This window comes from Erythrolamprus reginae, chromosome 1, assembly GCF_031021105.1.
Source record: "Erythrolamprus reginae isolate rEryReg1 chromosome 1, rEryReg1.hap1, whole genome shotgun sequence".
NCBI lineage: Eukaryota > Metazoa > Chordata > Lepidosauria > Squamata > Dipsadidae > Erythrolamprus > Erythrolamprus reginae.
The window spans coordinates 118,877,865-118,891,296 of NC_091950.1; the positions used below are offsets into that span (position 1 = coordinate 118,877,865).

General features: G+C 37.1%; 1 protein-coding gene across 4 annotated transcripts in view; it reads right to left on the reverse strand.

The window, feature by feature from the left end:
* Positions 1 to 3,998: 3,998 nt before the first annotated feature.
* Positions 3,999 to 13,432, reverse strand: part of FAR1 (fatty acyl-CoA reductase 1) — a 56,450-nt gene continuing 47,016 nt past the window's right edge. For all 4 annotated transcript variants that reach the window (XM_070762744.1, XM_070762750.1, XM_070762740.1 and 1 more), the window contains exons 10-12: positions 9,004 to 9,133; positions 7,967 to 8,094; positions 3,999 to 6,417 (exon numbers count right to left, since the gene is read on the reverse strand). In XM_070762744.1, the coding sequence (XP_070618845.1) occupies positions 6,255 to 6,417; positions 7,967 to 8,094; positions 9,004 to 9,133 (421 nt within the window). In that variant the 3' untranslated portion in view covers positions 3,999 to 6,254. The remainder of the gene's footprint in view (positions 6,418 to 7,966; positions 8,095 to 9,003; positions 9,134 to 13,432) is intronic.

Below are 13,432 nucleotides of genomic sequence, written 5' to 3' on the forward strand. Positions count from 1 at the left end.
TTAAAAAAAAAGTCTATTTCCTCAAGATCAGTGTAATCTCTCTTATTTCCAGCTGGATCTCCCCAATGCATCTGAAATGCACCAGTTTGTGTGATCTGCTTTGCAATACACAAGTGATATAGAGACTCATGTAACCAATGCAAATCAAAGCAGGCTTAACCAAGCATAGCATATTTCTATTGAAAATAAATGCACAAGGTTTAAAGTGAAAGTCACAAAGAATAAAAATAACCACACAGGGATCTTGACTCTGAGCAATCAGATAAACCTCCTCCAGGGTGACATGCCTCCAAGCTGGTCCTTCAGGCCTTCCAATCCATCACCAGTGAATTTGAACCCATTTACCTTGCTACATGCTTTGTCTTCTTTTCCTTCCAGTTTTCCTAGCATTCTAGTTTTCTCAGAGGAGCTACTAGCTTTTAATATAATCTTTGTAATATATCTTAAACTACCATTTGAGCTTGGCCATTTGTGTCCCAAGTGAGAACTCTGGGTTGATTCATTCACTGATCCATTTGTTTGCTTTTTTTGGCTAAGTGTAATATTCTTAGGAAGCCTTTCCAATACTGAAGTTCAATAAGTGTTCATGGGGAGATAAGTAGAATCCACCCCTCAGTAGGAGGCAATCATCTGCCTCTCACTGCTGTCCAATATAGGAGACTGCTTGCTCTAGCTGGGCAGTTAAGATAACCTTCACCACTTGGGTGACTAAGTATCTTTTGATCATGCAGTTTTATCCACTCATCCCTTCAAGGAATGCACCCACAGCTGTCACCATGATGTGGAAGTACACAACAGGACTTGAAGAAGCGAATCAAATGAGTCATTAACTAAAGTAAATTATATGAGTCTATTAAATCATATCCATGCACTTTAACAAGTAGATTTGGGGAAGTGATCCAATAAGCAAATCAATTCTAAATTTGATCAAATATTTGCATGATTATAAAGGTATTCAAGTTCAATTATATAGAATAAGTTATCTCTTGAACTTTAGTTACCTGAAGTTGCTAAAAGACAACACTGAACTTGTTGCGTGCTTCTAATATTCTATGCAAAAATTAACCACATGTGAAACAGATTTCCAACATCAACCCTAAGGAATACAGAAGTATGGATGACAACTGACAGCTCTTTCCATTTAAAGCAGTGGTATTCAAGTATTTGGGTTGCCTGGGCCACTCTGAGTGAAGAAGAATTGTCTTGGGTGGTGGTGTATAAAATATAAAATACAGCTAATGTATAGAATCACATAATGTTAAATGTTTATAATCTTGTGGGGCCACATTACTAGCTGTGCATTCATGTGCGCAGCCTGAGATCTGGATATGCCTGATGTAAAGGATACAATCAATATTTCTTGTTCAGCAGTTCTCAGGAAAAATATTTTACCTCTACATTATTTATAAAATAAATAAAAGGCTGTTCATTAAAACTATGTATGACAAGACATTTACTTTGGTTTAAGCTTGAATCAATATAGCCACTTGATACATTCGTTCCAAATTGGGTAAATCCTAATGGAATAAAATAAAAGATCACTCATTTTTCCATGTTGTGATTGAGCAAAATGGAAAATGTTCTAACCATGAGAAAAAAATTGAAATGTTAATATGCTACTTAAGTTTTTCTCCATGTCCCATTATCCTACAGAAAAAATGGGATTAAAAATACCTTAAAAACATACTCTATCTTCTTATAAGAAAGATAAAAGAATGTGACATCAGCATTTTGATGCATTTTGTAACTGCAGTATTTCCTGGGAGGTAGATGATAGAATTAGGAGAGTCAGCACATTTTAATTGTAGCAACAACACAAAAAGATATTCATGCATTAATGGGAATAAGGAGATCGCTGACCATTTCAATAGCTACTTCTGTTCAGTTTTCTCAAAAGACACCTTACAAAATAATACTATAGAGGGATATAGCATTGCTTCCAGCTGTACGGATTCAGCTCCAGTGATCTTAGAAGCCGATGTCTTAGAAGAACTTGAACGATTAAAGATAAATAAGGCAATGGGTCCAGATGGCATCCACCCCAGAGTTCTTAAAGAACTCAGATCTGTCCTTGCTACCCCCCTGACTGATTTGTTTAACCAATCCTTGTTAACAGGAGAAGTTCCTGAGGATTGGAGAATGGCCAGTGTTGTGCCTATTCACAAGAAGGGCAGTAGAGAAGAAGCTGGTAACTACAGGCCAGTTAGCTTGACATCAGTTGTAGTTAAAATGATGGAGACTCTACTCAAAAAGAGGATAAATCAGCACCTAAAAAACAATAACTTATTAGACCCAAATCAGCATGGCTTTACTGAAGGCAAATCATGTCAGACTAATCTCATTGATTTCTTTGACTATGTCACAAAGGTGTTGGATGAAGGTGGTGCCGTGGATATTGCCTACCTGGACTTCAGCAAAGCCTTTGATACGGTTCCACATAAAGAGCTGATAGATAAATTAGTGAAGATTGGACTTAATCCCTGGATAGTTCAATGGATTTGCAGCTGGCTGAAGCGTAGACATCAGAGAGTTATTGTTAATGGCGAGTATTCTGAGCAGAGTCAGGTTACAAGCGGTGTGCCACAAGGATCTGTTCTGGGTCCTATTCTTTTTAATATATTTGTGAGTGACATAGGGGAAGGTTTGGTAGGGAAGGTTTGCCTATTTGCCGATGACTCTAAAGTGTGCAATAGGGTTGATATTCCTGGAGGCGTCTGTAATATGGTAAATGATTTAGCTTTACTAGATAAATGGTCTAAGCAATGGAAACTGCAGTTTAATGTTTCCAAATGTAAAATAATGCACTTGGGGAAAAGGAATCCTCAATCTGAATATTGTATTGGCAGTTCAGTGTTGGCAAATACTTCAAAAGAAAAGGATTTAGGGGTAGTGATTTCTGACAGTCTCAAAATGGGTGAACAGTGCAGTCAGGCGGTAGGGAAAGCAAGTAGGATGCTTGGCTGCATAGCTAGAGGTATAACAAGCAGGAAGAGGGAGATTATGATCCCACTATATAGAATGATGGTGAGACCACATTTGGAATACTGTGTTCAGTTCTGGAGACCTCACCTACAAAAAGATATTGACAAAATTGAACGGGTCCAAAGACGGGCTACAAGAATGGTGGAAGGTCTTAAGCATAAAACGTATCAGGAAAGACTTAATGAACTCAATCTGTATAGTCTGGAAGACAGAAGGAAAAGGGGGGACATGATCGAAACATTTAAATATATTAAAGGGTTAAATAAGGTCCAGGAGGGAAGTGTTTTTAATAGGAAAGTGAACACAAGAACAAGGGGACACAATCTGAAGTTAGTTGGGGGAAAGATCAAAAGCAACATGAGAAAATATTATTTTACTGAAAGAGTAGTAGATCCTTGGAACAAACTTCCAGCAGATGTGGTAGATAAATCCACAGTAACTGAATTTAAACATGCCTGGGATAAACATATATCCATCCTAAGATAAAATACAGAAAATAGTATAAGGGCAGACTAGATGGACCATGAGGTCTTTTTCTGCCGTCAGACTTCTATGTTTCTATGTTTCTATGTTTCTATCAGGAAGCTGCAGTTTAAGGTAGAACAGAAGTTATATTGTGACAGAAGCCATTCAAAATTGGCCTTAACTAATGCACAGGTTTATTTTTAAAAGTGTGTTAAGTGGTAATAATCATAGCTAAACATGGGCTAAAAATTTGTTTATAGGTAAGTCTTCAATTTATGTGAATGTACTTTTTAAAAAGCAGGGTAAAACAATGTTTTAATGAAATTTCAGGCACTTCCTGCATTCAATGATCAATGTTCTTCCTTTCAAGGGACACAAATTAGTAATTATATGCTACTTTTCTTTTCATCTTCAAAAGTTTACAAGTACTGTATACCACAAACATTTAGAGCAAAGCAGTAATATATTAAGTTGTAACTATTTCATAGTACATGATACTTTCAATTAAGATTTCACATTTAGCTTAAGCTACCTGATAAATTCAAGAAATGCAGTGTTCAGGAATTGGTTTATTTTTGGTTTACAGACAAAGGCACCCAAACATTTTTATTAAATAATTATTTAAAATGCTGTTTCTGAAATATATTCTTATAGTAGGGAACTCACACCGTAGAGCAATGTTGTTTCAATAATTCAAATTCTAAGTTCTGGCATATTCAAGGGCTTTGTGTCATAATATCTTTTTCTCACACTTCAGATATGACCATTTTTGGGGAATTTTTGAAACTTTTCTGGCATTCAAATTCACATATTTTTCCTTTAGGTTTGAAACAACTGCTATATTAACAAGAATACCATGAGAATGTTTAGATATGAAAATAGAATGAATCACCTAGATGTATTGAAGTCTGAAAGATTTGTCTAAAAAAATATGTTATGGAAAATTGTGTTATTTCTCACCTGCATTTGTTTTAAGGAAACCTATAGTTTATTCCATAAAACAAGATACACAGGAAAAAAATATCTAAGTAACATTCAGTTGCCTTACTGATATTTATTACACCTGTGTACACACCCATCCTCTTGCATGTAAGTTCCAGACCTATTGCAATGTGCCAAACTGATTTATGGTCAGTGAGGAATTATTTAGGAAGCAACAGTGACAGACAGATATAGTAAGGATTTGCAAATAAATGGTAAAATATTACATCACAAAGTTTTCACAATTTATTGTATTCCACCATTGCAACAGTAGTCTCGCACACTCTTTAAAAGTGTGGTCCCTGACCATGCAACATGTTGTATCCCTGTAAATATTATATGCACATTTAAGTTTTGTTTTGTTTTTTTAAAAAAAAACATATTTAACTGTGAGAAAAATAGTTAAATTTTAACAAGGAAACATTCTTTTTAAAAGTAGAAGCACAATTATATGGAAGATTTTAACAGTGGCATAAGGTTTGAATGTGGAATAGTAAATGTAGGACACATATGTCTTGTGCATAACACTTGTATGATTCATTCACAATTTACTTAAGTATAGTAATAAAAATAGATATAATAGAAGTTGATCAGATTATCCTATACTACACCTGGAAATGTGGATTATAGCAAATAAATGCATTTTAGCATAAAATGTAGAACACATCATGAAATATAAAAAACATGTTTTAAATGAAGCATAATTCAAATCTACATTTTATGGGGATAGTTGCAAATGGATGCTCACTGCTAAATCAATTTAAACATACAGAAAAAGATATTAGCCCAAGTAGGAATTATTCAACAGTTTCCATGTTCTACATTTTTTGTTTCAACTATTTCTACTGAAACTACTGAACTTATTTAGCATAAATATACTGACTCCTAAATGCTGAAGAAAGCATTTGGTAATTCACTTTAAATTATATGGGTAACAAGGGAACAGACTTTTTTCCTATTTGTATCTCAAGTTCCTTATCTGCAGTGAAAGTTTTTCTTGCTATATTTTAAGGGACAAAATCACTTATTTCATCATTTTCTCTTTGCACCCTCTTTTATAGCCACAATTCATAAAGCACGAGATAAAATACTGCGTACCAATGGCAGTTTCCTTCTTAAATGTATTCTGCCTTTTTAGTTAGGGGCTGGTCTTAAGAAATGGCTGAAGGAATCTGTGTTCAAGCATTCTAATGCTTGAGTATAATTCTCAGTAGTGACAGTTAACTGTTTCCTGTGGATTAATCCTTATGTGTACCTGTAACAGCACTCCCCCCCACCCCAAATTTTGTGTTTTAGATTTCTTTTAGTAATTTTTGTAGTTAAAGAGTCTCTGGAAAAGAGCTAAGAAAGAAAGATTAACAGAATGCCCCATTTAAATAATTTACAAGGAATATTTTTCATAAGATTAATCAGAAAAATCCGTTGTGATTCTCAAATAAATTGCCACCTAAGAGAATAATTTATTTACCCTTATCTAAATGCGTTTATTTGCAATAAAAATTAAGTTTACTATGTTAAGGCAGATTTTAATTGAATGCATTCCAGAATTGCAGTTACACTGGTCAACGGCCTAACATTTTCCTCATACAGATGTATTAAATCTGCTTGGATATTTTACCTACATATTTGCCTAATGAGAGATTGATCCAGATTAGCCATATAATCTTCACAGAAATACACAATTAAGCATCACATGAATTGTATTTCACAATCCAGATCTAATATTTCATGTTTTTTACAAAAGACAAGATGAGTAGGTATATTATACGGCTTTGAGCCATTAGACCACCAAATGCATAGATGTCCTAATGCTGGAATTGTCATCTCTAGTATCTCATAGTGCTGGATGCTCTGAAGTAAGAGAGGAACTTGTAACATAGGCTAACAACAAAATACCAGATGTTTCTTGCCATTTGCGATCTTGCAATGAAAATTCGCCAGATGAGGATTACAAGTACTGTATTGAAGCCATAACGTATGTTCCTTAGCCTAGAGATAAATCAAACCAAGGAAAGAAAAAAACCACAAATGTGGGAAACTTAAGTAAATTGGCAAATAAGAATTTAAGAGCTTGAGGATGAAACAAAACATATTCTTTATAAAATTTCTATTTCATTAGAAAGGAATTTTTATAATAGCATGTTACTTCAACAGTCTAGTCCAGGGGTAGGCAAAGTTGGCTCTTCTATGACTTGTGGACTTCAACTCCCAGAGTTTCTAAGCAATCATACTAGCTCAGGAATTCTGGGAGTTGAAGTCCACACGTCATAGAAGAGCCAACTTTGCCTACCTCTGGTCTAGTCTATAAAATCTCCACATCAGTAAACTATACTGTTCTGCAGTAGAGTTTCCTTTCCTATCATAGAATTCTCCCATCATACATAAATATTTTTATGCAATTAGTATGCTCTTTTCCTATAGGGTACATATACATATACTAAGAATTACAAGATAAATTACATTTGAAAACAGGTTATTAAAACCCTAATACATAATCTTCAGACAAGAGAGATAGGCAAGAAATATGGGAGTCTTGGTGGATCTCACCTAAATTATTTTATCACACCATCTGTTTAGCATTTTTGAAATGACTACAGTAAGAATTTCAATTGATGATTTTAATAATCACAGAAGTGTTTAAATATTAATAGAGTTACTGTGGCCTGCCTTCATACATTTTTGACATTCATAGAATTACATCAATAGCAATAGCGAATAGGTTATTCAGTAAATAAAGCAACAATGAATCTTATTTTAAAAATAACTTATGTGACTATGACTTCTGTTTATCTTAGTATAGACATTCAAACTTTATGCAAGTTTTTTAAATCTTTCACTAATCTGTGAAAGTCTTCTTATGCTGTTTGAATTAAGTTTTTCACAAGCAAATCTAAAATGTCTCTGGGTTTTGTTAGACATCTAAAATTATTATTATTATGTGTACAAGGGAAGAGAGTTATGTGCATTTAACTGGATTTCAATATACTATGCATGGGAAGGTGGAAGAAACAAATTACTTGTCTGTTTTTTTCTATAGTTTTCTGCACTTGTGCTTAATTAATACTTTAATTTTCAACTAGAAATCACTCCACCTAGGCTCTGCATTTGGACTTTATCTTTTCCAAAAGGGAGGCATACAGTATTGATTTTTTCTCACTTTGATGTGTTCCCAGATGAATTCTATGACTATGTTTCTTTGTCAGTGGCTTCTATAGACTATAGGTTCATTGATAACTTTCTCCTTCTAACTGTATTTTCACAAGATGGCTTCTAATTAAAAACAGAAGATTCTGCTATTAATTAATTAATTAATTATATTTGTATGCCGCCCCTCTCCGTAGACTCTCTAGGCAGTTAACAGTGAGCATATTGCCCTCAACAATCTGGAAGGATGGATCAAACTCCTGGCTGTGGGCAGAGTTGGTCTTCAATGCTGCATTCTAACCTCGTGCCCCCATGGCTCATCAACGTTTTACATTCAGAATAGTTACAGTAAGTACATATTAATTTATGGAACAAAAAAGTCAAGTTCACATACTTATTTAAGTGTTTCCGAGCTGCAGGGAGACCAGACATTTCTTCATTCAGTACATACTTCTTTGTTCCCATGCAGTAATTTTCCATATATTCTGCCCAATGTAACTGCCGAACATCAAAATTAAATACCTGGTGTAAAAATTAAACAATGTAGCTATTACTAACAAAATAAAGTTTTAAACTCAAATCAGGAATACAATGGATAAAACACTGTTTCTTAGTAAAAACAAATAAAACATCACCTATCCACCCAAACTAAGAATTAACTTCAATTAATGATCCATAATATTGATTCCACAAATAAATTCAGGCTCTTGGATCCCTTGTAATAATCACAATCACAATTACAGAAGAAGCATGTTGATACCAACAGTCTTTTCTACCCAGCCCTTTAAAATAATATCAAAATAAAAGGTGTCTGTGATTTCTGACTATATCATGCATTTGAAAGGGAAACAAATATATAAATGTTTATTCAGAGTTCAATGGAATTATTAATCTATGTAACTGGATCTATGTAATTATATAGAATTCTTGTGTCTGGGCCCTAGAATACAAAAAGTTATTTCTCCCTTTTCTTAATACAGTTACAAAAATATATTAGCATTCAATTTGGGTATCTAATTATGGCAAATTCCACCACTAAAGGTTTTCTTTACCACCCAAATATCATTTTTAAATAGGTTTCTATCATGCTCCCTTAATGTTAACACTTTAGTATGTATGAGTTTTTATTTTAAAACCATTTTTTCCCTACTCTATGGAAATTATACTAACATGTAAACTTCATTTAGGTTAATCTGGATTTCCAATGCAGCCTGTACAAAGATCTATCTGTATTTAGTTGCGGTTATTATAAAAATGGGCATACTGAATACATTTGGCATTTTATTGTTCTTTGAGAAAAACTACAGGTGATCAAAGCAAGGCACTATGGAAGAGGATCATGCTACATCTTTATTGTTTCCTTAATTTTTTATGTTTCCATTTTGTTCCTTAATTGAAATGCCTTATGTACTATATGCAAATGTAACTTGCCTTTTTGTCTTCAGGACTGAGCTGGCTCATAAGCATATTGACATTGTCTGTGTTCCAGTCCCAAGAATTACTTGTAAAGTACTCTAACAGCACCATAGCTTTGTGAAGACGTGTTATTGTTTTCATCATCCTATAGCCCAGAGAAAGATGTTATTAAAGAAAATGATACTCAAAATTTAAACATGACTCAACACTTAGAAGGTTCCTCCACAGGATCCTACAATTTGTCAATTACATTATTAAAATTTGAAGTAGAATTTTCAAAAACAGAGTATTTCTGCATAGCATGCTAAATAATTTTTTTTTGAAAGACTGAGGTCCTTTTTTTAGGTTGTACTGTGAACATCACAATCTATAAATTAGAGCTATGCAGATATGAAGGGAACATATCAATTGCAGCTCCTTTAAATCGGTGCCTTTTGAGGGGATAACAATGCTTTTCAAATTATCTTTGACCTTTTGAATTTGAAGCTCTGCAAAACTCTAATCAACACACAGTATAATTCACAAATAATTCTGATGAGATTTGCATCATGCTGGTCCAGATGTTTACTACTTAATATGCAGAAATATTCTATTCATGTTTATTGACTAATCAAGAGAAAGTATTTTGTTTGAATACAGTGCATTCTATTAGTAGGATCAACTTGAAAAATAGCTTTAAAATACTAGTATCTTGAATTTAGTGAACTCTGAATTAATTCTTTTGCACTTTTTGTTGGTGCTGCTACAACCAGTAATACAAACACCTAGAACAGTAATGGCGAACCTGTTTCCCCTTAGGTACCAAAAATGTGTGTGCGCATATGCCCACACACAATTCAATGCCCACTCCTTACGCATGCACACATGACCCCTCCCCCAGGGCTCCCCACACATGAGCGTACAACTACCCCCTCACACCATTTTGGAACTAGCAGGCCTCCCTGAAGCCTCTGGATACCAGAAATAGCCCATTTCCCAACTTCCGGTGGGCCTGTTTTTCGCCCTCCCCAGAAGCTTTCCTGGAATCTGGGGAGGCAGAAAACAGCCTCCCCTGCACTCTCTTGGAGGATGGAAATGGCATGTTTCCCGACTTATGGTGGGCCTGGTAGGCAGGTTTTTCTTCCCCCTCCCCAGGTTTCAGAGGCTTCCTTGGAGCCTGGGAAGAGCGAAAATGACCTCCCCTGCCTTCCCAGAGCCTCTGTGCAAGGCCTGTACTTACCTGGCATCCAAAATGAGCCACATGGGGTCTCCTGGGAGGGGAGGAGTGGCCAGAGCCAGGCTATAATCAGCTGGTCAGCATGCGCATGCTTGCTGGAGCTGAGCTATGGCAGCAGCTCACGTGCCTGCAGATATGGCTCCATGTGCCACCTGGGACACGCATACCATACATTCGCCATTATGGCCCTAGAACCTTATTTGACAGGTATTCTGACCCTGACCATTTCAAGACTGAACCTTATAATAGAAAGCACTGATCATCAAGAAGACAGAAAATTGAAGGGCGAAAAGAAAAATCACCATGAAAAAAAGGCTGCTTTAAAAAGGCATTTTTAATGGTAACTTGCTTATTTTGAGGATATCCAAATGCAATTGAACTGAAAATAATAATGTGCATTTATTAAAGGGAAGACATACATCTGAAATATGAATAATAACCTTCTGTAAAAATAATTCAGAACAGTGAAACTACATATTAGAGTTTTCTAATTGTAAGATCAAAGGATCTTAACAGCTTCTGTGCTATATTAAGAGAAATTATATCATCCAATAAACAAGCTGTCCACAACCTCTCTGGCAGGAAAATTGTCTTTGGTGGTCTGGGGATGAGTGGGAAAATGATTTCATGTGCAGCCTAGATCCTGCGCATGCATAGATGAAGCTTCACTTGCTTATCTGCTATTTGTGCAGCTTGGTTCCTAAAAGGTTATGGACTAGTGCCATGGTTGCCCAGGGCTAGTGACCCCTGTTATAAAGTATTATTTTCAAACATTTATAAGCATAACTTCTAGCTCAATCAATGATATAACATTAATGAGGCAAATAAGCCATATTTTTGGAGTATAAGACACACCTTAGTTTTGTGAGAAGAAAATAAGTCAGGAAAATGTGCCTCTGTCTCCCAACAAACAGTACAGATATACACTGTTTGCTGTGTATTTTTGTGCATGTGTGCTTAACCCATAAAATAGCAAAAAATTAGAGGAATGTACATTACGGCAGTACATTAACGCCAGAAAGTTTTCTTAAATGTAGTGACACTAATTCCTGCCAATTATTTAAACAGATCTACTGCAAACATGACTTGGAGTTTAACTCAGCTGCCTTATCTTAATACTAAAACAGGACAGTTACATTTCAGCTTATATTTGTACAGATGCTGTTAAAATGTATGTAGCTTTCTGGAAGTATACATTATTTTCTGCTATTTAAAAGAGGATACAATGGCACTGGGCCTCTTCAGATCAAGCATTTATTTTAAAAAGCTTCTTCATTTTGTTGTCTAGAACAATAATAAAGTAGTCTTTAAAAATAAATCTAATAATTTGAACATTCTATAGACATTTATAGTTATTACTTACATCCTGGCATCCAGTTTTAGCAGTCTGATTAGCACAAAAAAATAAAATTCTGCCTCTACCTCCCAGAAATTTGCTTCCTTGCATCTAATTTCACATTCAGTTTTAGCGCGTGGCCTACTTGCAACCTCAATCAGCTGTGGGTCAGGAGGCTGATCAGTTGCTTGTGTTAATCAGGCTCTGCACTGTTTGCTGCAAGGAGGTAAATTGCTGGGAGGCAGAGGTCAAAAGTTGCGGGTGGCTGGGTGTGGCTGCATTCAGTGTATAAGATGCCACCCAAATTTTCACTTTCTTTTGCAGGATTAAAAGGTGCATCTTATACTCTGAAAAATATGGCAATTAACGTTTTGGAAAGGACACTAAGAGGCATTCTATATTGTTTCTCAAAATAAAAGTTGCCTGGCGTCTCAGGTTGAACTCCTTACACACACACACACTTTTTATATTTTCTTTCCTGGAGAACGTTTCACTTTTCAAGTCTGGCCAAGACCTCTCTTGTCACTGTCACAATTTATTTTTAGAGTTTAGGTTGGTTTCATTTTATTGTCTACTCTCTGAATAGTTGTGATTTAAGTTTGTTTAGTTTCTTCTATTTATTTAGTAAAGCACTTTTCTAAATATTATCACTCCATTCCAAATATTACCAATCCAAGGACCAGGTTACAGACAGTTTGTCATGGAGAAAATGTAATTGATTACTAAAATTTGATGCCATTTTGATGACACGTAATCAACCCATGCAAATTATATAAACAAATACAGTGATCCCCCGCTCGTTGCGAGGGTTCCGTTCCAGGACCCCCCGCAACGAGCGGGTTTTCGCGAAGTAGCGCTGCGGAAGTAAAAACACCATCTGCGCATGTGCAGATGGTGTTTTTACTCCCACAGCGCTAGCGAGGAGCCGAAGATTGGGGGCGGCGCGGCTGTTTGCCGCCGGCATGGGGGGCTTCCTAGCAGCCCCCCAAACCCGGGTTGGGGGTCCGGGGGGCGCTGGCTCTCGGCGCTTTCGAGCTGAGTCCGGGAGCGAATTCGCTTCCGGACTCAGCTCAAAAGCGCCGATAGCCAGCGCCAACGAACGGCTTGTCCACGCTGGCTCTCGGCGCTTTCGAGCTGAGTCCGGGAGCGAATTCGCTTCCGGACTCAGCTCAAAAGCGCCGATAGCCAGCGCCAATGAACGGCTTGTCCACGCTGGCTCTCGGCGCTTTCGAGCTGAGTCCGGGAGCGAATTCGCTTCCGGACTCAGCTCAAAAGCGCCGATAGCCAGCGCCAACGAACGGCTTGTCCACGCTGGCTCTCGGCGCTTTCGAGCTGAGTCCGGGAGCGAATTCGCTTCCGGACTCAGCTCAAAAGCGCCGATAGCCAGCGTCAACGAACGGCTTGTCCACGCTGGCTCTCGGCGCTTTCGAGCTGAGTCCGGGAGCGAATTCGCTTCAGGACTCAGCTCGAAAGCGGCGAGAATGAACGGCGTGGGCGGGCGAAGGGCGGGCGGCAGCGAGGAGTTTGCGTGGGCGGTGGGGAAACTCCTCGCTGACGCCAGCAAGAGGGGGAAGACCCAGGGAAGCCGCCCAGCAGCTGATCTCCCGGTTGCCATCTACGCATGCGTGCCCATAGAAAAAACGGGCACGCATGCGTAGATGGTATTTTGACTTCCGGGTTGAAAAATCGTGAAGTACCCTGTTCGCAATGGTTGGGGACGCAATAAACGGGGGATCACTGTACTATATTTTTTGGAGTATAAGATGCACCTTAATTTTGAGAGGAAACAAGGGAAAAAAGGCCTCTTTCTCCCAGCAATTTGCCAAACAACAAACAGCACAGATGATACACACCATTTGCTGTGTATTTCTGTGCATGTGTGCCTGACCCAT